The sequence below is a fragment of the Limulus polyphemus genome, unplaced genomic scaffold (genome assembly GCF_000517525.1).
Source record: "Limulus polyphemus unplaced genomic scaffold, Limulus_polyphemus-2.1.2 Scaffold3255, whole genome shotgun sequence".
Lineage (NCBI taxonomy): Eukaryota > Metazoa > Arthropoda > Merostomata > Xiphosura > Limulidae > Limulus > Limulus polyphemus.
The window spans coordinates 89,280-114,859 of NW_013668865.1; the positions used below are offsets into that span (position 1 = coordinate 89,280).

General features: G+C 32.6%; 1 protein-coding gene across 2 annotated transcripts in view; it reads left to right on the forward strand.

Moving 5' to 3' along the window:
• The window catches only part of LOC106468999 (dolichyl-diphosphooligosaccharide--protein glycosyltransferase subunit STT3A-like), a 35,324-nt gene extending 13,282 nt beyond the window's left edge, over nucleotides 1–22,042 (forward strand). The window contains exons 6-15 of one of the 2 annotated variants that reach the window (XM_013929455.2): nucleotides 4,989–5,099; nucleotides 5,410–5,490; nucleotides 8,235–8,391; nucleotides 9,476–9,628; nucleotides 11,098–11,180; nucleotides 11,986–12,147; nucleotides 12,409–12,597; nucleotides 14,025–14,244; nucleotides 18,656–18,844; nucleotides 20,162–20,321. In XM_013929455.2, the coding sequence (XP_013784909.1) occupies nucleotides 4,989–5,099; nucleotides 5,410–5,490; nucleotides 8,235–8,391; nucleotides 9,476–9,628; nucleotides 11,098–11,180; nucleotides 11,986–12,147; nucleotides 12,409–12,597; nucleotides 14,025–14,244; nucleotides 18,656–18,844; nucleotides 20,162–20,307 (1,491 nt within the window). In that variant the 3' untranslated portion in view covers nucleotides 20,308–20,321. Of the gene's footprint in view, nucleotides 1–4,988; nucleotides 5,100–5,409; nucleotides 5,491–8,234; nucleotides 8,392–9,475; nucleotides 9,629–11,097; nucleotides 11,181–11,985; nucleotides 12,148–12,408; nucleotides 12,598–14,024; nucleotides 14,245–18,655; nucleotides 18,845–20,161 lie in introns of both variants that reach the window. The other variant, XM_022397395.1, reaches the window with a different exon arrangement.
• Nucleotides 22,043–25,580: the final 3,538 nt, after the last annotated feature.

Consider the following 25,580-nt stretch of genomic DNA (forward strand, 5'->3'; position numbering starts at 1 on the left):
CATATTTTTATGTGGTAGGTAGTTTGTGGTAAAGCATATTTTTATCTGGTAGGTAGTTTGTGATATAGCATATTTTTATCTGGTAGGTAGTTTGTGATATAGCATATTTTTATCTGGTAGGTAGTTTGTGATATAGCATATTTTTTACGTGGTAGGTAGTTTGTGGTAAAACATATTTTTACATGGTTGGTAGTTTGTGATATAGCATATTTTTATCTGGTAGGTAGTTTGTGGTAAAGCATATTTTTATGTGATAGGTAGTTTGTGGTAAAGCATATTTTTATGTGGTAGGTAGTTTGTGGCAAAGCATATTTTTGCCTGTATGGTTGTACCATTTTTTCTGTTCACAGTAAAATTAATGTCTTTGAAAATCATATTATGTTCTGTATTATTTGTTTGATCAGTTTGACTTTAATGAAACTGCAAACCTGTAATGTTAATCATTTTTGGATTTGAAGTAATTTAAGTCATATTAGTTATAAATTAGTTCCTGCAATAGGCCAACAATAATTTTTTTTTCAATTTTCTTGTTCGCTTGAGGCTGTATGGTGTATAATAAGGTTTACTTTCTTAACGTATGGTATGTGAAATCCCAACAAGAGTTTGTACATGAAAGCTGTGACAAGACTAGATAGTATTAAATGTTAAAGTTATCCTAGACCTTTAACTGTGTTACTTATGTACTTCAAGCATAAATTTACATCTCTAGGAAAATAAAAGTTATAACTGCCTTATGGGCAACTTCAATAATAAGAAAAAAAAATACCGTAAGTGAATTTTGCTTCACTTGTTATACAACAACTATTTATCACATTAAAAAATGTTGACTCAATAATAAGAAAAAAAAATACCGTAAGTGAATTTTGCTTCACTTGTTATACAACAACTATTTATCACATTAAAAAATGTTGACTCGTGTATTCTCTTGTACTCTTGTACACAGGCATATAATGGTCAGATTTCTAAATTGTATGTGAAACTTAAATTATAAGTTTTATTAACAAATGGTCAGGAGTGAAATATATGAATTTAAAAATCAATTATTATAAAATATGTAAATTAAAGTGTTTAAGAAAGTAGACATCTCAACTAATGTACTTGGTAATACCTCTAACAAAAATCATTTTATGAACAATAATCACATAGAGAGATTGATAGCAGACTTTTAGTAACAAAATTCTATTTATTGATTTATAAAACATAAGCACATCTCACTCAACATTCTGAGTCTTTAAAATTCTATTTATTGATTTATACAAGATAAGCACATCTCACTCAACATTCTGAGACTTTAAAATTCTATTTATTGATTTATACAAGATAAGCACATCTCACTCAACATTCTGAGACTTTAAAATTCTATTTATTGATTTATACAACATAAGCACATCTCACTCAACATTCTGAGACTTTAAAATTCTATTTATTGATTTATACAACATAAGCACATCTCACTCAACATTCTTTAAGCGTGGAGAGGTTTTTGTTGGACAAAATCTGGTGAACATCTGATTAAGAATGATATATTTAACTACTACACATTTAATTGAATATGGTCAACTCGCCTGGAGTATATTTGCCACTTTTGTAACATGGTTATCTCAATAATAACAAATAAGTAAGACAGTCTATTAGTATTTCTAAATCTATACCTGACAAATGCAACTAGAGAACACATTTGTACAAGTCTAAGGAATTCTCCAATGCCAACTGAGAAATTCCAGAGGGAATGACCTTTGACAAGGTCAAAAATAAGATCACCATGCTCCGAAGCCAGTCATCTACACATTATACTACAAATGTTCCAAACAAAAGTGCCCCCCCAGAGGCACAGCGGTATGTCTGTGGATTTACAATGCTAGAAACCGGGTTTCGATACCCGTGGTGGGCAGAGCACAGATAGCCCATTTTATAGCTTTGTGCTTAACTTCAAACAAACAAACAAACCAAACAAAAGTAAGGGTAAAAAATATTGAAGTTGGTCAACAAGAAATGTTTTGCTTTTCTAAACTAAAAGTAAAAACATACAACATTCATAGCTATCTCTTCTTATAAAAGCATTATCTTAACTTGAAAGATTTATTGTTTAATGAAGCATTAAGGCTTCTGTTCAGTTGTTTTTGAAATTAATATTTTGGTTTTATTGTTGCATAGCCGAAAAGAATGAATTTTAAAAAAGATTTCTGTACGATAATGGATGGGAAGGTATTTAATCTCTGATTAATACGCTTGTGCAAGTTCATTCTGTATTTAAGATTATCAGTTGATATTACATTTATTTCTCCACAGATTTGGCAAGTTGTAAGGTAACTCAGATTTCAGGCATTAAATTTTCTATCAGTTGAGGTTTTAGAAACTTTTATTGGATGGCTGAAAATTAGTTTAGCTATAAAACTAATGCTGCCTTTTGTGTTGCAGTAGAAAAATAGGAAATAAAACAATAAAATTACATTTAAAAAAAATTGCACTCTTTTATTTTTTGTGATTGTGTAGATATTATTACACATTGCTTATCGTCTGTTTGTTTAAATTGTGTGACAATGTTAGAAGTTAACTGAAGAGGAAGTATTGTCGTAGACTGATTTTACCAATCCAGTGCTTTGCTCAACTTGAAAAATTGCTAACCTAACATATATCATAGAAATTGTAATAATGAACTGCAGAAATAATGTTTTAGGCAGTTAAAACAAAACAAAATGTATCTGAAAGTTTGGTTAATAAAATGCACATATTTATTGAAATATTGGAAGTTTTAATGTAACTTTGAATTGACGAATTCAGAGATCTATAATCGTGGAATGTTAGGTATCAATTTGAAATTTATTAAATTTTTAGCAATATTATTTTAGAAATGATGTGAGCACATTGGGTCATAATTCAATATAAACTGATAAAATATAAATGGAAGAACTACTCTAAGAATTTTTTTAGCAATCTTAAAATAATCCCAAACTGATAACAGTATAATATAATATAAAATTTGCGACTGAACTCTGATCATTTAATTTGATATGTAATCGTATGTTGTGGATGTACTCTTTTTTTTTTTTGTTGGTCTCTACTTTTCTAGTACGTTTGAAACACTAAACTTAAAAAAGAAAACGTTTTCCATTTTTGAGGGACTGCATGGACAATTTGTTTTTTGATTCTTTTGGTGGTTGTTTCTTTCCTTAATTTCTAGTTAATTTTTAAACAAAAGGTTTCTTTGTCCACACTTACTTATTATATATTTGTTATGCTGACAAGGGTATTTGAAAAAATTGACATTAATAACCAATCCCACAGTGCGGTAAACGTGTCTTCGTTTTTAGCTCCACTATGAAAAAATTGACATTAATAACCAATCCCACAGTACGGTAAACGTGTCTTCGTTTTTAGCTCCACTATGAAAAAATTGACATTAATAACCAATCCCACAGTATGGTAAACGTGTCTTCGTTTTTAGCTCCACTATGAAAAAAATTGACATTAATAACCAATTACACAGTATGGTAAACGTGTCTTCGTTTTTAGCTCCACTATGAAAAAAATTGACATTAATAACCAATTACACAGTATGGTAAACGTGTCTTCGTTTTTAGCTCCACTATGAAAAAAATTGACATTAATAACCAATCCCACAGTACGGTAAACGTGTCTTCGTTTTTAGCTCCACTATCTTTCTAGGAAATAAAGACCTGCTTGATTTTAGTAAAATATAATTTTGGTCCAGTCTAATATAACTATAGTAAACAACAGAAAATTATTGTGTCGTTTCTCATCGTTGAGGGATTGTGAAGTCAACTATCCTTTTACCTTGACAAAGAGGAAGGAAATAAATGAATGCATTCCAAGCCACAGCAGACAAACAATGTTTGATGTGGGTGAATGTTTCTACAAGAGCATAATTAGTAACATTAAAACTAATTATTTTTCAATCTAGTGAGGAAAATAATTAATTTTTTTGGTGTCACTGAACAGTTATAATCAAATTGGTAATGTTTTTTTTTGTTATTCCTCATTGAAAAAAAAATGTGTGTGTGTGTTTGTAAACCAATTTTTAATCCTACATTTGTTTCCAGTTCCTACAGTGTAAGATGATCATTGAATTTAAACATGACGTTTAGGTTTGTTGATTATTGTTTTCCAGTTTGTATACTTGCTGTATTGTTTTTGTTAACTACACGTTACTTAAAAAGATTACGTAACTTGCATATCCTTTGTTCTGGACCTTATCTGGCCTATTGGTTAACAAGCTGGACTGTGGATCCATAGATCCATGGTTTGTGTCTTGTTTCCACAAGATCATGCTCCGTACTTAGACGTCATGGATGCATTATAAGAGTGATGGTTAGGTTTCAGTTTTTGATTAGAGTTGCTAATGAGCTCATAATTAGGGAAGACTAGCACATGTAGCTCTTGTGTAGCTTTGCTCGATTATCCAAAACAAACGAAGTCGTTCCACTGTTGCTTGTTGCTCGACTTGATGTATCCTATAGATATGCTGCCAGTTTTCTATAGTCTTCAGTGGTTTCTAATGATTGAAATCACCTAATTCTAACTTAAGATACTGCCAGAGGAAAATTTATTTGGATAAATATGAAAGTTTACTGGTTGTAGTGCATAAAATACTAATGATAAAAATGTGATACGATGTATTATAAACATTGGCTAATGACTTTACTCTGAAACAAATTACAATAATGATTTATACCTCTTTATTTGACAGATGTTGACATGATCTTTTATGAATTTCCACAAATTGGAATACAAGTTAAATTTTTAAATTTAGGTCTACAGATTGTAAAGCAGTATGCTAAAATTTTGATATCATCTATTCCAAAAGAAGATTGAGATTTGAATACTTTGAACTTTTTTAAAATTCAAATATTTTTTAATATACAATTCTTATAATGAAATCTCTTTTTTTCAATTTGCTAATTGTCTTGATATTATATTTTTTTCGATAAAATGGTGTTAATATTTCCTGATATTTTCTCATTTATTAGGTGTCATCTTGGGGAGGGTACGTTTTCTTAATCAACCTCATTCCACTTCACGTCATAGCACTTATGATAACTGGCCGATTTTCACACCGGATCTACATCGCTTATAGTACTGTAAGTTTACATAATTTTTGTCAGATTTTCTGTCTTTGTTAATTGTTTGATGATACATTTGCAACATTATCAGAATCATTCCAGTAGAAATAAGAGCATTGAAGTCATGAAAAATGTAAGTGCTAATATCATATTATTTTGAATTTGAATGGCTAGCAAAATGGTCCTCTTTCTCTAACAGCAAAGATGAGATACATGAAACAGAACTTGTTAATTTGATCAATAATGGACATTTTTGCTGTACAAAAATACTCGTATTTATTCCTGATTTGGTATCCAAATTTTTAAAACGAATCATTAACTGTTTCAGGTGTACTGCTTAGGGACCATGCTTTCAATGCAGATTTCTTTTGTGGGATTTCAACCCGTTCAATCAAGTGAGCACATGGCAGTGAGTAGATTGAATATGTTTTTTCTAGTACTAATAATAGATTTATACATAGCGTTAAAGAAATTGGAAAACTACTCTTCAAGACAATCTTCAAAACAGTTGTCATCGTATCATCGTCTATAATAACGGTAAATTATTTTCATCTCTCAAAATGATGAATTGATAACTTAAGTGTATTGTAGATACTAAAGTATAGGATAGCTATATTGTAGGATAGCTAAAGTGTAGGATAGCTGTATTGTAGATACTAAAGTATAGAATAGCTAAAGTGTAGGATAGCTGTATTGTAGGATAGCTGTATTGTAGGATAGCTGTATTGTAGGATAGCTAAAGTGTAGGATAGCTATATTGTAGGATAACTATTGTAGGATAGCTGCATTGTAGGATAACTGTATTGTAGATACTAAAGTATAGGATAGCTATATTGTAGGATAACTATATTGTAGCTGTGTTACATTTTTTTTATATCCTGATTAAGCAGAATAGTAATGTTAGATTCTATTAGAATTTGAAAATGAACCTATCCAAAGAAATGTTGTTAAGTTGAGTTAGAAGTAGACGTAAAGGTATTTCTTTCAATTCCAGATTCCACGGGATGTCCGAGTCTGATATTAAGTAGCATTCCATTAGTCTCCCACTGGTTGTTAGTTATATAACTGAAAGCTCAGTAGTCAGTTTATGGGAGGGATGGGCTTCTAAAAGATTTCAGGGTTTTGGAATAATTGTGGTTTGGTTGTATTTGAATTGATTTTGGTATCTGATAATAAAGGAGGTCTTAGTACTTTAAACATAAATCTGATTTTAACATTTATTTACAATCTCTGAAATTATTTTCTTCGTCATCTTAACATTCCCTACTTTTCAGAAGTCCTCACTTACCTCATTAATTTTATATAAAGATTATATATTATGTATTATTGCATTCATTTAACTGTCAAATCAGTTGGCAAATGGACTTTCAGAGGTTAGACTTGTAAACATTTTGAATCTCTTTTTTTTTTGTATGTTTGAAAACATGGGCACGTGAAAGTTATTTCATAGATATTATGTAATTAACATGTGGTGTTTCCCATTAAAATAGACAAGGACTAGACTTAACTGCATCAGGGGTTAATCACTATATAATAAAAACAATATTCCAGGTCCTTGCTGCTCTTGGTACTATTTCCTTCATTGTTAGCCATGCTTGGGTTGGATGGCCACGGTAATACACTATTGCCTGACAACACACCTTGTTTAATATTGACCAACAAGTGAAGTTAATTGTTTCAGATTTAAAAGCTTCCAAGATCACATTTAAAAAAACCCCAAAAGCTCCCTGTGGACTTGGTAGATTTATATAATTTTTATTCTTCTAGTCATCTGTTGGTTTTGAGAGGAGGCTGGAACTTCACATTTTTTATCATCCTTATAGGTTAAGGCATTACTGAGGAATTATCTTAAAGGTGTGGTTTTGGAGCTTTTTGCTTTCCTTAACGTTTAACAATCTTCTTGAAATTAGCCTTGCAGAATAGTTTCTCTTTAAAAGGCTCCATAATAAGATTGCTATGTGCAAAGCACACCACTCCTCCTTGCAGGGTTTCCATAATCTGTCTACTGTTTGGGGGCAACGGTTTCCCACTGTCTATTTCAAAAGTCCTGAATATCCAGCTGTTTGAGGTGTGTGATGGCCGAACAAGATATGTCAAGGAAGGAACATGTTTTTATGACTTATTTTTTCCATATGGAGATCCTTAATTATGTTGTATGCTTTGACAAGGCTTTTCCCACTGATCTTTGTGATCATGAATTGTAACATGTTACAAGATGGCCACTTTTCTTATTGCAACTGGTTGCCGATTTCTTTCTGGATGATCTGGTGACCGAAGTTAATTGACATTCCTTTGTTTTACATTTTCATTAAGTACAATGGGTATCTCATCTTCGAAATTATAAATCCCAAATTTGAACACATTTTATGATCTGAATATATGACTATTTTGCATCAGAAATGTCTGTTACATACCCTTCCTGAAAACAATCAGTTTTTGGTGACATCACACTATTTATGAAATGTCAAAATGTAGTTCTGATATATTCTGTTCCACCATAATTATATTGGCTGTGGTTATCATGTGACTCACTGATTTGCACGTTCGGGATTGTTTTGATATATCAACCATCTATTTGAACGTTAAGACCAGTAATGAGACTTAATATTAATACCAGACAAAGACTACTACATGTTTTCAAATTTTCTACCATTTTATTTTATAAGGAGCATTACTTAAATCTTTTTCATTTTTGAAAGCTATCTTTCGTCTGTTACGTTGTTGTCTTTAATGAATTTTTATTTATAAACTTTTATGATTGTTCATTAGATCTGTAGATAATTAAGAGTTATAAGTTTTAATAAATAATGTTGTGTCGAACATCAGTTTTAAAAAGTTACATTTCATAATAAAATAAACAATTTTTTCTCTCACTATGTGTTATGATTCCAAGCTAGAGTAAAGATGTTACAAACACAAGAATTGAAATATCTGAAATGCTATTTTTACATGAATGAATCTGAAATGAACAAATTAAGGGAAAGTGGGGAAAAAAGCCATCTGCAGTTAACTTGATATTTATCACATGTTTTAGTCCTATACATCAGTCTTTGAGAATGTAGGCATTTCACATCTTATTTTAAGAAATACCTTGTTGAAATTAAAATTTAACAGGTTATTGTCATGTACTGATGCTAAATATTTCTTGTTCAGGCCTTGGGTGTGTTTGGTCTCTGCCAGCTTCACGCATTTGTCGATTATGTCCGATCCCGCCTGCCTAAGGAACATTTTGAGGTCCTGTTTAAGACAGTTATTTTTTTGACTGCAGGACTTTCAGCATTAGTTGGAGGAGTCTTAACTGTTACAGGGAGTATCCTTTCGTACATTGACTTAACTGCTACAGAAGAAATACTTGGTTTCATATTATTTCAGAACATTTTCTGCAAACTAGAAATAATGTATTCGTATTGTTACTGGTAATTATTTTTCAGTTTTGTTACTTAAAGTTGTTTGAAGTTAATTGTTTAATTTTTTTGTTTCAAATACATAATTTAGACATTACTAATAAGATCAAGACAAAAATATTGATATTGTTGTTTCTACCGAAGCTCTGTAATCATTTACATAGAGTTGTGTATTTTATTTTGGCATTTGTTAAACTTTTGGGCCAGATTGAAGAACTTTTGTTAGTTTGGATTAAAAAATTTAAATATCTTATTTGAAAAAAACAAGCAAGTGATTCAAATTTACCCGTAGATGATTTATAAATAAAACCATACAATTTAAAAAGCAACAAATGAGACTATCAAAGACACTTAAAAACTTGAGTTAATGAATAGAATTTTGACCTTTGTTCCACATCGTTTACTACTACGTTCATCAGTTTGTAGATCTGTGTATCAGTAGTGAAATTAATTTGAATTCACACTAGTTTTTAATAATAATTTTGTGAAAATGTTATAGGACTGGATGCAAGCTTGATGTTATTGTTTTCTCAATTCCAAGCTCCACAGTGGACTGTCTGCACACTGTCCACTGCTAGGAATTGACCCCCAAATTTTACCATTGTAAGTTTTTAAAATTACTGCTGATCCACCCGTAGACTGGATGTTTGATAGATAAACATGTTTTTAATGAAAATACACTCATGTATGTGTTTATGTTAATGGCTGAGTAAGTTTAATAATATGCTTTGATAAATTCACTTATGATTTAAAGTGATAAATTGGTTTATGCCATGAAACTTAAACTACCCAAGAAAATTAACATAAGCAAAATTGACAATCAAGCTAATTAAGTTAATTAACAAGTTATTAAAATTAACAAATAAAGAATAGACTAAAAAACTTTTTTATTAAATATTATTTGAAAATAAAATAAACCTAATTATAACCAAAATTTGTTAGATCTATTGACAATACATGATTGTAGACCTTGACAGGATTTTCATTAAGAAATTTCTCCATGGACGGGGCGTTTCTACTCTCTTCTTGACCCTTCATACGCCAAAAATAACATCCCTATAATTGCCTCTGTGTCAGAACATCAACCAACCTCGTGGTCATCGTTTTATTTCGATCTACAACTGCTTGTATTCATGTTTCCAGGTGAGTATAGCATTAGTACTCAAAAGTTTAAGGGTTTCATCTAGAACCTCTGAAGGTATGGTGAAGCCACCAGGGTTTCATCTAGAACCTCTGGAGGTATGGTGAAGCCACCAGGGTTTCATCTAGAACCTCTGGAGGTATGGTGAAGCCACCAGGGTTTCATCTAGAACCTCTGGAGGTATGGTGAAGCCACCAGGGTTTCATCTAGAACCTCTGAAGGTATGATGAAGCCACCAGGGTTTCATCTAGAACCTCTGAAGGTATGGTGAAGCCACCAGGGTTTCATCTAGAACCTCTGAAGGTATGGTGAAGCCACCAGGGTTTCATCTAGAACCTCTGAAGGTATGATGAAGTGGAAACATTTTTAGTATGAGCAGTTAGTGAACAATGACTCAAAGGAATATAGTTTTTCTTTATCCTATATTTTAAATTTTAAAGGTCTGTTATTTTTTTTCCAGTAAAATATACTAGATTATATATGTGTAAAAACTTCTGTGACAAAATCTATGAATTCTTGAAAAGTTTTTTTTTTTTACAGATATATTTATGCATTTGGTAAAGAATTTATCATTTCCATACTTATTTATTCCTTATGCAAGCCGATGGATGTAACCAGAATAACAAATGTGTGTCCAGTTTGTGTAAAAGTGAGCTAAACACAGTATCTTTGTTGTGTTTGAGATGATACTTTAGCTATCTAAAAATTTTCTTTGAAAGTGTTGTGTTAGAACTGTGAGGAATTTGGTAATCGGGCCAAAATATAATTATTTTTGATACAATCTTCCTACATCAGGCTTAGTATTCAGTCCTTTAGACCACACTGTTAAAGAATAGTTACTTTAGGTTTAATTTCTATTACAAGAATCTAAGTTAGTGGTGTGCTGGTAAGAATAATAAATAAAATACGGGATTTTTAAAGTTAAGAGCAAGCATGTTTAGGTGGTTGTAAAGTGGATGGTTTGACCCCTTCTTTGTCAGATGAAAGTTGGAGTTGTGTGAGAGTTTGTTGGGGTGGCTAGGGCACTTGACCGGCAATCTGGGGGTCACGGGTTCGAATCCACGTCCCACTAAACAAGCTTGCCTTTTCAGACATGGGGGCATTATAATGTGATGGTCAATCCCACTATTCGTTGGTAAAAGAGTTGGTGGTGGGTGGTGATGACTAGCTGCCTTCCCTCTAGTCTTTCACTGCTAAATTAGGGATGACTAACACAGATAGCCCTCATGTAGCTTTGCATGAAATTCAAAATAAACAAACAAACCATTGGTTGGGTACCGAGGTGTGTGATTGGTTTGTTTTTGCATCAGTAGAACCTACAAGTTGTTTCTTTTAGTTTAATGCTGGTTTTCTTATTTTTTTTTCACGTGTAAAGCACTTTTTTTACTTTTTTAGGTGATAAGATAATTACTTCAAAAGATGTAGCCAGAAAATAATAAAAACAGTATTTTAAATAAACATTATTTTGTAGTTGGACTGTACTTTTGCTTCAGCAAGTTGACGGATGCTAATATTTTCATCATTTTGTATGGAGTTACAAGCATCTACTTTGCTGTAAGTACCAAAAACATGTTTTACTAGGTTGGAACTGCTTTCCTTTTTAGAAGTTAGGTTATTTATTCTTAAAAGTATTGTCTTAAGGTTATAGCAAAAATTAGACATTTTTAGATGATATTTTAGAAGAGAAAATTTAAACCTTGACCAGTGGCTATTACGTAAACATGTTTGATTATAATTATTGTAATTGTTTTTATTTTCTTCTATGTTTCATTACAGAATAAATTATGATAGACTATAAATATAGGTTAATGTAAAATTTAATTTTTTTCTTCAAAGAATACAGTAGGATAGATGTTAAATATCGGTTTTAATTTGGAGATGTTAAATATGGGTTTAATTTGGGATTACAATGTGTGTGTAAGAATACAGTAGGATGGATGTTAAATATGGGTTTAATTTGGGATTACAATGTGTGTGTAAGAATACAGTAGGATAGATATTAAATATTGGTTTTAATTTGGGGATGTTAAATATGGGTTTAATTTGGGATTACAATGTGTGTGTAAGAATACAGTAGGATAGATATTAAATATTGGTTTTAATTTGGGGATGTTAAATATGGGTTTAATTTGGGATTACAATGTGTGTGTGTGTTTAAAGAATTAAGTAAAATAAAAGTTCAGTATGAGCTAGTTTGGGATTGGAGTGTGTTAAAAATTAAAGCAGATTGATTTGAAGTTTAGTGTGACTTTAGTTTGTGACTATGATACTAATTTAGGTTAAAAGTGGTTTCAGTTTTACAGATAGTGTTAGCATCATGGCACTGGTAACAGTTTCTTTCACATGTTATGTTTCCAAGGGTGTGATGGTCCGTTTGATGTTGGTCCTTGCTCCTGTTATGTGTATTCTTGCTGGAATTGGAGTGTCATCAATGATGACAACATACGCAAAGCAGCTTGATGTTTCACAACAAGACAGAAAAACTAAACGATTTGAAAGCAACTTCTTTATGAAAAGTGAGGTAAGGTTTTAAATATTTACTTTACCATGACTTGGGAAAATGCATTTTGATAACATATGAAGACTGGGTGGGCGAGACCAATGATCGTATAGTTTAGCTAATTTTGAAAACATTTAAAAGTGGTAGTAAAACTTGGACAAAAAAAAAACTTGTTAGAAAACAAAGATTATTATGTGGCTTATTTTAAGCCATTTGTGGTAACAATGTATGGCATCACCATGGTGACCAGTTTAATTTGTAAGATTCTTGTCGTGATAACAGGTAGCCTGGACTTTCCTGACTGTCATGATGGCCCTTCTTGTGACATACACTTTTCACTGCACCTGGGTGACCTCCGAGGCTTACTCGTCCCCTTCCATCGTTCTCTCTGCACGTAGTCACGACGGTTCCCGCATCATCTTCGATGACTTCAGGGAAGCTTATTACTGGCTTAGACAGAACACTCCAGAGGTACTGCACAGTAGAATTGTAGCTAGTGTACAAACCGTCAGACCATACATGTTTTTGAATTATAAATACAAATTAAACAATCCTTATTAGTGATAATGATCTGATTTCGAAATGTTCGTAGTTAGTGCAGAGTATTTTTGAGATTTAAGTAAATGATCTTGTTTTTTAGTTTGAAGTTACCTAAAACTAATTGTACTTTTATTATATTGTGTTATTGTGACGTCGTATGAAAAATTTACTACTTTGATTACACACATACATCTTAATTTTTACACTGTTTAAAGCAGTGCTCATCTAGAAGTAATATCAACAACCTGATCTCTAAGTTTGTGGGGAGGTCAACAACATAATTTGTTTCATTTCATTATTTTTGTAAGTGTATACTTGAAATTTCCATACTTCTACCTGCTCTGGTAATTTTATTTTTATCCCTGTTTCATTAATTTCATGAGGATGAATTGCGAAGATGGCGTGGATTAGTATTTTATTTTCGCTTCATTTATTCACTTAGAAATGTGCTTGACTTGAATATTAGAATTAGTAAAAAAAACATGAAAAATATACATTAAAAGTTTAATTTTGGATTGAAACAAGTGAGGAATATGTTAATGATTTTTTTAGCATATTTTACAGTACAGTATATTTGTTACTAGTGACATTTAACTTCAACATTTAAAAAAAATATATTTATAACCTATAGTAGTGAAATTCCATTAATATTTAATGATGTATTCAGTAAAAAATGGAAATTTGCACATTAAATTAAAAATATTTAAAAATGCATGCATCCTTTTTTGTGATAACTTTTCATTTATAAAGAGTTATTCATAAGCATTCAGTTCCTACTCATTAAAAATGCATTTGATGCTCACTATGATAATATTCAGTAAGTTTTATTTTGTTACAAGCTTTGATCTTAGTTTTTATTTTTGTCATCACTTGTAAATAAATAATAAAACAAATCTGATAGCCGAAGTGTTTTCTTAAGGCTATAATTCATGCAAGAGTCATCTGAGGTGGTGATAAACACTGTTATTTGGTGCATAATAATTATGTTCTTTATTTTTAAAGGTTTTCCTTTAATATCTGTTGTATCATAACTTTAAAAATGTTATGAATTAGTTTGAACATTCAAACAAATTGTTAATTTATTTACTTTATTTTAACCTTTTCAAGAGTATTGGAGATATTATTGGTAACATTCCAGCATTGAAGAAAGAAAAGAAGAAATACATTTACATTAATTACATTTAATGAAATGTTTAATTTTTGTCATTTGTGTAGAACTTTCATGGGTTGCTTAAAAGGGTTGGCATTTACAGGTGCGTGGGTTGAAACAAAAGCTAAAATAAGCCTTTAATGTTTTTGTTTTTTTTTCTGATGAGAGGTAGATAAAGAAAACATAATATTATTTTTGTGTTCCGTAGGATGCTAAAGTGATGTCTTGGTGGGATTATGGGTATCAGATAACGGCAATGGCAAATCGCACAATTCTAGTTGACAACAACACTTGGAACAATACACACATTTCCAGGGTCGGCCAGGCAATGGCTTCTTCAGAAGAAAAAGCATACGAGATAATGCGGGAGTTAGATGTGGATTATGTGCTGGTTATTTTTGGAGGCCTGACAGGCTACTCTTCTGATGGTAAGTTTAATATGGATTATGTGCTTGGTTATATTTGGAAGACTGATGTTAGGTTTAATGTCGATTATGTACTGGTCATATTTGTAGGCCTGACAGACTGTCCTTTTATTAATAGGTTTGATGTTGATTATGTTCTGGTCATATTTGGAAGCCTGACAAACTGTTCTTCTGATGTTAATTTTGAAATGGATTATGTGCTGGGTTATACTTGGAGGCCAGATAGGTTATTTTTTTATGTTACGTTTGATTGAGATGTTGTGTCAAATGTAGAACCAGTATTTCAGACACTACTTTCCTTCTTGCAACATGATTTCTTTGTTTGATCTGAATGTTTTCTCACAACTTTCTCTCTTCATCTTGGTTTAATAGGATTTGTTATCAGCACCAACAATGAAAAAACTCGGCTTCTTTGAACGGTTTTGTCAGCTTGTTAAACTTTTGACAACTTTGTCAACTATTAGTCGTTGGTGTGACTGTCTTCTACTGAAACACCTCTAAGACTGCTTTAAAAACCTTTGAATAAACTCCGTAAAAATTTGCAGATATTCACAAGAGATTCAGCCAGGAAATAGAGAAAGTAATTTAACTGCCTCGTGGCCATCTTTTTGTGTTGCTGTATTTTGAAGATGTAAAACAACAGCTTTCCGGTTCCTGAGAAGAGTTTCAAGGGTTTTTCCACGTACGTTTTTTCAGTTCCATAATTTTTTAATTTTTTTAAATGAGTTTTAGAATTTGTAGACTTCTTGGTTCCTTCTGCACACTTCAACAAAAGAACACTTCTCTACGGACACCAAAGCTGACAAGTTGAAGGTGCTGGACCACCCAGTAAAGAACCATGGTGGAAAGTGTAGATATTTATTGTATTCACACTGCATGGTGTCCTTTAAGAACCAACATTACTGGGTGGGTGGTCCATCAGTTCCTAGGGCAATTAACCATCCTAATTTAGTGCATGGAATCTCGCAGTTATTAAGAGCTTTATGGACAGTGCAAGATCAAGATACCCCTAATATAATAAGTGGATCATTTAATTCTGAGTCTCTTAAAGCACTGAATGTGAATCACAACATCACTAATGCAAAGGATTTGTTGAATCATTAAATCAAAATGATGCTTCTTGTACAAGGTGTATTTTTGATGTCTCATTTCAGAATTTGCTTCAGTTGAACCCAGATCTTACTCTACCTACATGCTTTTGACAGGAAAGTTTATTTAATGAAATTCGAAGAGAAATTTAATAAAAAAATCTCAAAATACATTTGAGACTATGATTAAGCGCCCTCTAAGGAAAAATTTGTTTTGTACTTTAGCTCTGGTTCTGCCATTTATGATTGGTATCTAAACCTTTTTGTAGTCGGTTTTCTTTATAAGACAGCATCTGGGCGTGTTAAACCTCAGTTGTAAAACTTTTAGCCAATTCTAATCGAAGGTATCATTTTCAGTACCATGTTATTCCAATCTCTTTATTTCATGTTTGACAAATCATAGGATGATAAGCAAAGCATGTGATGAAACGTTGTTCTCTGGATTTTACAATATAAACGTGGGTGGTGCTTATTATAGTAATTGCCATTTTATGTCGAGGTTGTATTTAGTATTGGTCAATAGTACTTTTTTTATAAGCCTTAGAAAATTTGCTTCTGGATAAAACTGCATGGGATATATGTGACTTTTATTATTTTTCTATAGTAGCTTAAGTCATGTTCTATTGTATATCTATTTATATTAATCATTATATTGAAAAATTAACTTAAAATAGATATATTTTTAGGAAAGAAGTTGATCCATGAATGTTAGGGTTAAGATCTATCGAGTGGCAAGTGCATGGTCTTTACATGAATTAGGCTTAGCACTTTGAACTGAAAGAGTTTGTGATTTTTATATTCTTTTGCATTTAAATTAGCAGTTTTAAGTTCAATAATTTAACATAATTTTATATTTAGCTCATAATAAAAATGTGATTCAGTATTTAGAATAACCTTGTGTGATTTGAATGTAGTGCTAGTACCACGTAAAAATTTGATATTTTTCCTTCTTCCTTTTACTATCTTTACTTCATAGTAAGATCCACACTTCTATTTTTTTTTTTATTATTAAAACAGTCTAACTGATATATAAAAAGTTTATTCTGATATTTTGCAAATGGTTTAAAACTCAATGTACAAGTGACAACAATAAAACCCATATATTGTTTATGAAACAGACTAAATACAATCAACTCAATAATACAGGGGAAGCTATGACATTCTCACAGTTAGGGTGTCAATACGTTGAAGAGCTTAAGTTTCGAATTACAATATAAATCTTGCCTATAATGAGAGGAATGTGACCAGGACTAATCTTTTAAGTGCTGTAAAGTGATTTTCTTTGTAATTTATGGTGTCTGTATCCTTTGGTAATATCTTGTAACAGGATGTATCATGTAACTAGGGTCAGGCGGTGTTATTCAAACCACCTGTATTGTAAGCTATTACATACTTTCACTAGTAGTGGCAATTAAAGTTGTCTGTATAATGAAACAACATTCAAGGACAAATGTTGAAATAAACTTGTTTGAGATTTCCAAGAAATGATATTCGAGTACCGAAAAGCTTTCTTACTATCATATCTACAGTAATGTTCAAATGCACCTGCACTGGACTGAATGAGAATAACCCCCAACAGGTGTGATAGTTTACGGCAAATGTACGCTGCTAACCCCATGTTTTTTTTTGGCACGATAAACAAAAGTACGGCTGCAATGAAACATAAACTTGAAATAAAAATACATTTATAAAACAAAATTAAGTTTTTTTATGTACATATATAAACATGAAATCCTATTTAAAAATAAAAAATACTTGTTTATTGTTTAGGTTTACTTACAAATATTACAAATATGTTACTTGACACCATAAGGAGAGTACTTGATTGTTAAAAAAATAAAAATAGACAAATAAGAAGTTTTTAGAGATTTAATAATAATGTACTAAAACATAAAAAGTAAGAAGTTTAAATCTGGAACAAATGTAAATATCATAATCATATCTTATAAATACCATTTCTTAATGTAATTTACCAAGATATTAAAGATCATAATGCAAAAAAACTAAATTTATCAAAATTAACAGACTTTATGTTTCTTAAACTATGTGCATTTATGAAAGTTCTTATGAAGTTTCAAACAATTTCATCCCTAGTTTTATTGTTGGAACGAAATATAGCAAGACTTGCATTGGCTCCGCAGAAAGTTAGTAGCCGGTAGTGATTGTGTTAAGTGGTACTTGGTAGCTTGTTACTAGTTGTCATGACGGGTCCAACATTCTGCCTTAAGTAGTACTTGGTAGCCTGTTACTAGTTGTCATGGCGGGTCCAACATTTTACCTTGAGTGGTATTTGGTAGCCTGTTACTAGTTGTCATGGCGGGTCCAACATTCTACCTTGAGTGGTATTTGGTAGCCTGTTACTAGTCGCCATGAAGGGTCCAACATTCTACCTTAAGTGGTACTTGGTAGCCTGTTACTAGTTGTCATGGCGGGTCCAACATTCTACCTTGAGTGGTATTTGGTAGCCTGTTACTAGTTGTCATGGCGGGTCCAACATTTTACCTTGAGTGGTATTTGGTAGCCTGTTACTAGTTGTCATGGCGGGTCCAACATTCTACCTTGAGTGATATTTGGTAGCCTGTTACTAGTTGCCATGATGGGTCCAACATTCTATTTTAAGTGGTACTTGATAGCCTGTTACAAGTTGCCATGAAGGGTCCAACATTCTACCTTAAGTGGTACTTGGTAGCCTGTTACTAGTTGTCATGGCGGGTCCAACATTCTACCTTAAGTGGTACTTGGTAGCCTGTTACTAGTTGTCATGGTGGGTCCAACATTCTACCTTGATTGGTATTTGGTAGTCTATTACTAGTTCTCATGATTGGCCCAATATTTTGCTGTGATGGCTTTGTCAGATGCTCACAACCAAATCACTTGTAGTTTAAGTGAGCCCGTGGCTGTAATAAGTGAGCCCCTGGCAAAGCTGTTATGGTGAAATGTGGGGCATTTTAATAAGATGTTCTGGAATATTTGTTAATTTGATACTTAATAAATGTTTTTATAAACATTTATTGTTCCTTTCAATAGTTTTTCATTGTGTAAAGTGTCCACACAAAATGTTCTTGATAAGCACTTGATCTACATACGTAGTCATGTAAAATCCATGACAGTGATACTTAACATTTAAACATGTTATGTATGAAATATATTTTACTTAATGGCCCTGGAGAGTTTAATAGTAATGCGTTAGAATATACATGGCATGTACCGAAAGAAATAATAAACATTGTTCATTTTATCAATTAGAATTTTATAAATAAATCAATTCAAGGCAGTTATATTCTTAAAGTATTTGTAGATATAAATGTATTATTTCTTATTATTAGATATCAACAAGTTTTTGTGGATGGTACGTATCGGTGGGAGCACTGATCGCGGACGGCACATCAAGGAACAAGATTACTACACCCCTTCAGGCGAGTTCCGTATCGACAGAGAGGGTTCACCCATCTTACTCAACTGTTTGATGTATAAAATGTGCTACTATCGGTTTGGATCTGTCTACACGGAAGCAGGTATGTTCAATTGACTGATGCTACTGCTGGTGAAATAGACAGCAAGTTGAAGCACTTGTACTCGGCCTCTGTGTGCTGAAGTTTGTTATATTGATACTGTTTGCGTGAAGTGAGACACTCCAGCTGCAAGGTCTAAAGCAGTGTGGTTTGTCATGGCTAATAATGTTCTGACTCTGCAAGTCAGTCAGTAGCATGAATGGTCGTGCATGTCAACTGGTAGTTAAACTTCTCGTACTGTCGTAGTTTCACCACATTCCTATCTGTGTGTATGAATGTGACTTGGGTGATGTATCATTAGATTCTTCTTTATAAAATTATGAAAAAAATAACTTTACATTGTGTTTTTGAGTCAAAATTAAGATTTGGTAGGATTTTAAAGATTTATAAAAATGTAACTGATCTGTTGTGAGACTTGTAGTAAGTATTTTTAACTTTACTAGTACTGAGACTGGTAATACGTACTGTTAACTTTACCAGTAGTGAGACTGGTGGTACGTACTGATAACTTTACCAGTAGTGAGACTGGTGGTACATACTGTTAACTTTACCAGTAGTGAGTCTGGTGGTATGCAATGTTAACTTTACCAGTACGGAGACTGGTGGTACGTACTGTTAACTTTACCAGTACGGAGACTGGTGGTACGTACTGTTAACTTTACCAGTACGGAGACTGGTGGTACGTACTGTTAACTTTACCAGTACTGGAGATACTCATCTATGTTACTGTACGTCAAGATTAATTTGTCTGTTGACTAATTTGGAAGTTTTATCCTTCCCCCACAAAGTTTAATTCTATTTCCAGAACCTTTATTTAAAAGAGATAAAATGATGTTGATGTTCTAATATATTTTTGTATAAAATACACATTAATACAAAATATGTAAAAAAAAAAAATTATATTCATTAATAATTTTTAAATAGTTTCTGAGAAACAATTCTTTATGTGGCTTAAAATAGGACTTAATGTTTGTGTTGTCCTATGTGTAAATAATTATATTCTTTTAAAAAATTGATTAATTCCGAGATCAGAAAAAAACAACATGCCATGAGCAAGCAGTAAATAAGTCAAGTATCTAAATCTAAGATAGGTTGCTGGAGTAACAAGTTAAACATGTATATTCAAGATTATAGAATAATATTGTTTATTGTGGTAAACGGAAAACAGTGAAACCCAATTTTGATTTCAGTTCGATGTGACTTGAAGGTATTCGTTTATGCCATTTTATAGGTAACTGTAAAAAAGTTAAAGGTTTTTAATACAGATGTATGTTGTGAAGGATTTTATTTACATCATGCGATACTGATTCTTTAAACTAGGTAAACCTCCTGGGTACGACAGAGTTCGTAATGCTGAGATTGGAAACAAAGACTTTGAGTTGGATGTTCTTGAAGAAGCTTACACCACCGAACACTGGCTAGTAAGAATCTATAAGGTTAAAAAATTACCTAACCGAGGAGTATAGGGACTATCTCTATATGATATTTTGTATTCTTTTTTTTTTTCTAATTCTGAGGGTATTGAAAGTTTCTAAAGAGTCGAATATGTGATTTTATATGCATTAAAATTCTGTATGTTTTTACTAGCTACATTCATCTCAGTTATTCATACAGTTTTTGTGAGCAAATTGAAAACCAGTTACTTGCTATATTAACCATTCTTTTTAAAATTGTAAATTAGTCACTCTGGTCTGAAAGAATACTGATTTCTTAGAAGTATTGCTAAAGAAAAAATGACAGTATGGGTTAAGGTGATTTTAAGGTTGGATCTTAAGTGACGCTCAATTCAGTGGCACGTCTTTCTTTCCGTGCTGACAAACGAAGAAGTAATACAAACAATAAAATGTATTGTCTCTTGTAACTTGTAAGTCTCTCTTATCTTTATTACAACTTTTGGTGGCAATCTTGGTCAATCTTGAAGAGTAATATGAGTAAACTTTCCATAAAGCTTACAGATGACTAAAATTAAAAACGTTTTAAAGCTTAAAATCAAACAAATTTTCTAGTAAGTACGTAGTTAAGTTCTATCTCTGAAAAGGAGAGAGAGGTTAAGGAATTATGGGCTGACTTTGGTCAGTGTAATGTGTTCCATATGGAAGAGTACATAAAGATTGAGCTACTGTTATAGCAAATTGTTCAACAATTTAACGAAAATTTTAATTGAGTAAATGATTTGTAACACATTTGATCTCAGAGTGGAAGTGATGTTCATTTTTTGTTTTAAAATACTGTTTCAGTTGTTTTTGGCTGTCATGAATTATAACTTAAAATACAAAATTAAACATTGAAATGATGCGAAATTAAGTACTGCAGAACAGAAATGAAAATTGTAAAATAAATAAATAAAGGACAAGATAAGAGAAATCTGAGGATAAAAAGATTAAAATTTAAGGCAGCAAATTTTTTTTTTTATAAGTTTGAAGACCACATTTCAACAACCTATAAAAGAAGAACAAAATATATATTTTTTTTATGTTAAGTTGTTTTAATTAGTAGGAAGTTTTAAAATATCTTAAATCCATTTATATTGCATCCTGAGTAAAACATATATAATATCTCTGTAATTATTACACTCTTTTTATCATGTCAAGAAAAAAGTTACTTAAGTTTCAACAATGAAGTAATGATTAAGGTTTGAATCATCAGAACATATTGTTTTTGATTGATAAAAATTTGAACACTATCCTAAGAGACTTTAAGAGTACAAAAATAGCCTGAAACAACATAGTTATAATTGTTTGGTATCATTATTTTGTGTTAATGCTTTTCATAATTTGTGTACAATTTAAATGATGTCTCCCCCTCTGTCTGGGGATCATTTGTTAGGCAGGTTTAGCTAGTGACCAATGGACTGTTTCCTACAAAATGTATTTTCGAACAACAGTTTTGTTATAGAAAGCAGCGATAATAGTTCAAACATTATTAACACTTATCAGAAGAAGTAATTATATTGTTTAAAACTCGTTCTGTAACTAGTTTAATCACTCAATTTTCTCTCTCGACAAAGCTGCTTCTAGAATTTTAAAACTTTATAATTACTGTTATATTAGTTTTTTATTAAAATGTACCACATCTCAATTACAAAAGAAAAATCGGTTAAAACCTTGTTTCCTGTTTTCATTGGTAATCACACTCCTGATACTCAAACCTAAACCATATTTGTACAACCAAGCACTAAGAGTAATAAAAATAGTAATACAAGAGAGAGAGAGAGTGTTTGCATAACTCAGTGTTTGAATATTTAAATGGTCATGATAATGAACTTTTACCTAACCCAGCAGTCTGGACAGGTCAGTTTTAGATACTGTTGGGCAAAGGACACGTGTGTAGTAGTCCTGAGGTCTGGATATCAACACAGGTTATTAAACTAAGTTATTAAATTTCCAACAAACAGATAAGGGAGTGTGCAGAACGAAAACTAAAACATGGCCTGAAAAAAAAAAAAAGACACCCAGAAACTTGGCTGTTTTAAGAATAACTTTCTTTTCTAAGTAAAAAGATACATTACTGAGAACATTTTTTTATATTAATGTATATCAGTATTACTGTTGTAAATTAAAATTCCGTTAAGGAGTAAGCTGAACTATTTAACATAGAGGTTTTTATTAATGCAATAATATTTAAATATGTTCTCCCTTGAAGTACCGCACATAATATATACAAACAAAAAGTATTGACAATCCGTGTATATTATCAGTATCAAAACCCTTACATTCTGAGATGTATAATATAGGACAACATTTCTATTTGAATACTAGAAAACGGACGAATGTACTGAGGCACCTATACAGCAGTCCTAAAATCATGTTTGCATTGCAACATCTAAACGCGTGGGTGATCGGTAAGATGCGTTGTAACTTCTTCGAACGAGAGTAGTTCGTTGTTGAAATAATGTAGTTGTGATGGAAAGCTAACGTTCACAGTAAGAATACCTAAAAGAACAAACTCCATTGTTCATTGTTTCGAAAAAAATGAATAAATAATATAATTATTCTTGAAATACCATCTAAACATATTTGAATGATAAGGATAAATCTTTTGCCGGTAGATGTCGCGCGCGTAGAGCAGTAGGAATTTTCACAGCCGGTGTTTATGAATACAAAATTCGACGATGATTGGAGGTTCTAATTTGTCTTTTTGTTCTGTAGGAAACGTAAGGACTGAAACACAAGCGACTGTACTTGAAAATTACGTCTTGCTCCGAGATAGATAAAGAACTCGTAATGAGGTCATCAAAGTCGAGACTGAAACAAACGATTTATCGGATTGCGCCACTACCCACCGTCCCACATTTTTTTAAAATTATGGATGTCACTATGTCAGTTTGCGGCGTTTTGTAATTGCAGGTTAACACATCGTCAGCATTTGGCGAAGTTTAATATAGATAACATTTTTACTCATTATTTGAAATCTTACCTAGTTATTAAAACTCAATTATTGTTCTTTTGGCCGTTGGCAATCCCGAGAAAATCGTTACATGGCCGGAAGGGATCGTAGTTGTATAAAAATAATAAGATACAAGCCATTGGACTCTGCTGTTAGAAAGAATGTAGTAATATTTAATTTCCAAATTACCGGATGAGACCAGCAAGTTACGTGTTCCTTCACAAGTGTATACTCCGAATGCCAAATTCAGCGATTGTGTGGTCCATCCCATACAGAACGAATTCGTTCGTGTTAGGGAGCCTTTACAGGTGCTTGGAAAATCGTATTGCCAGACTAAGTTTCTTCATAATGGCGGAGCCGAGCGGAAATTTCCAGTATTTCAGATGTCCCTGTTATGACTTCACAACGAATCGTGGTATAGCCATGGATGTGATTGTGATCTGCAAACATGACTAAGCCCATTTCGTCAACACTACTCGATGAAGTTAATACAGTCGTTAAGTTAACTTTCGAATGATGGCGTGTAGCCAGAAAGTACTCCGAAGCATTTCAGTTCACACACACACACTGGGAACGACGTCTGTACAAACTACTACCTTCTCAAATAATGCAGTAGGGCAAGTTCAATCAAAGGAAACATCACTGAAGTGGTTAAAATCCAATTTAGAGGTTATGTAATGTACTGAAGAATGATGTTGTGAGGCAGGATATTCCAACCAGGAGGGAAAAGCTCAGGTTTTAGATCTGCAGAATGTCGGAAATGAACAAAAATGACCACGCCGCAAGGACATTCTCATTCATGGATTTACGTGAGAAAATTACCATATCTCTTTGGAAAATCGCCCTGAATGTCTAGTTAAATTTCCTTGAACCTGAAGATACCGGCAGGAGAATGATTTAAGAGAAACGGGAGCCAGTTTGGACGTTGTAATGTCCAGTTCCATTAATCTTCACTCTGCAGTGCAAGTCCAGAAAACTGGGACGGAGGTGTACCGATGATTGTTTCTGTAATACAGAACCCGACCATTCTCACAATATGAAGGTTGTTTGTTGTTTTAGAGCAAAGCTACATCGGATTATCTGCTGGATCCACAGCAGGGAATCGAACTCCGGATTTAGCGTCGTAAGTTGGCCAAATTACCGCAGTCAACCGGGGCGACAAGAATGTGTTAACACTGTTCCACCATCTGGTATCGGGGTAGCTTATACATTTTCGTATGCAGAAAAAATAAATCAGTTTGGGTTGGTTTGAATTTCGAGCGAAGCTATTCGAGGGCAATCTGCGTTAACCAACCATAATTTAGCAGTGATAAACTAGATGGAAGACAGCTTGTTATCACCACCTATTGCCAACTCATGGGCTACTTTTTTACAACGAATAATGGGATTGATCGTAACATTATAATGCTCCCACGGCTGAAAGGGCAAGCATGTTCGGTGACGGGGATTCAAACCCGCGACCTTCAGATTACAAGTCGACCGCCCCTAACTGCCAGGCCAAAAAGAACACCATTTCTGTGATGGGAAAATCCACTTAGAGGTGCGTTCGTTGCCATTTTGTAAATACTTCTTCACCCTAAGTGGCCACTGTGGGGGGGGGGGGGCAACATAACTTTCCAGGAAACTCTAGTACCCCTAATATATCATACACGCGGAACTTTTCACCTTAGACCAGTGTTTCTCAACCAGGGTGGTACTGCTGTTAGTGACCATTTTCAAAATTCAGAAGACAGTAAATTTTGAGGGTTTCAAAGTTATATTTGTTAAAATTAAACCATACTAATAGACTTTTATTGCCTTATAATTTTAATTTAAGTAAAATATTTTAATGGTCTACAAATTTATTAGAAGGGGGCGCTGCGGCGAAAAAGGTTGTGAAACACTGCCTTAGACTATGGAACTAATTAAAATTAATTCATATCACACGTAGAAATATGGTATAATCCAGGAGAATAGGTTCACTTTTAATTACTAGACCGCAATATTTGTTTTTTTGTGAATTTACAAAGTAAACTCCGACCTCTACAGACGTGGAATCAGGAGCACAGCTATATACTTGACGTAACGCCTATGGCTTTTTCATCAAGGAACGAAAGGCTCTCGATATTTGTTTAGCCATGACATGCTAGGGGTACTCAATCAACGAAAATTGAAAAAGACAGGTGAGTAATAGCGCAGTATCAGTTCTGGGACATTAGAAATGCTGTTCATGGAAGAGGGATTCACCCCTCCCCCTAAACATGAAAATTAAAAATGACCAGTGCCTACCAAGATAGTATCAGATTTAGGACATCAGACTCACTCACTATTCGTAGAAGGGAAATTCCTCCTCTCAAAATGTCAAATATGAAAA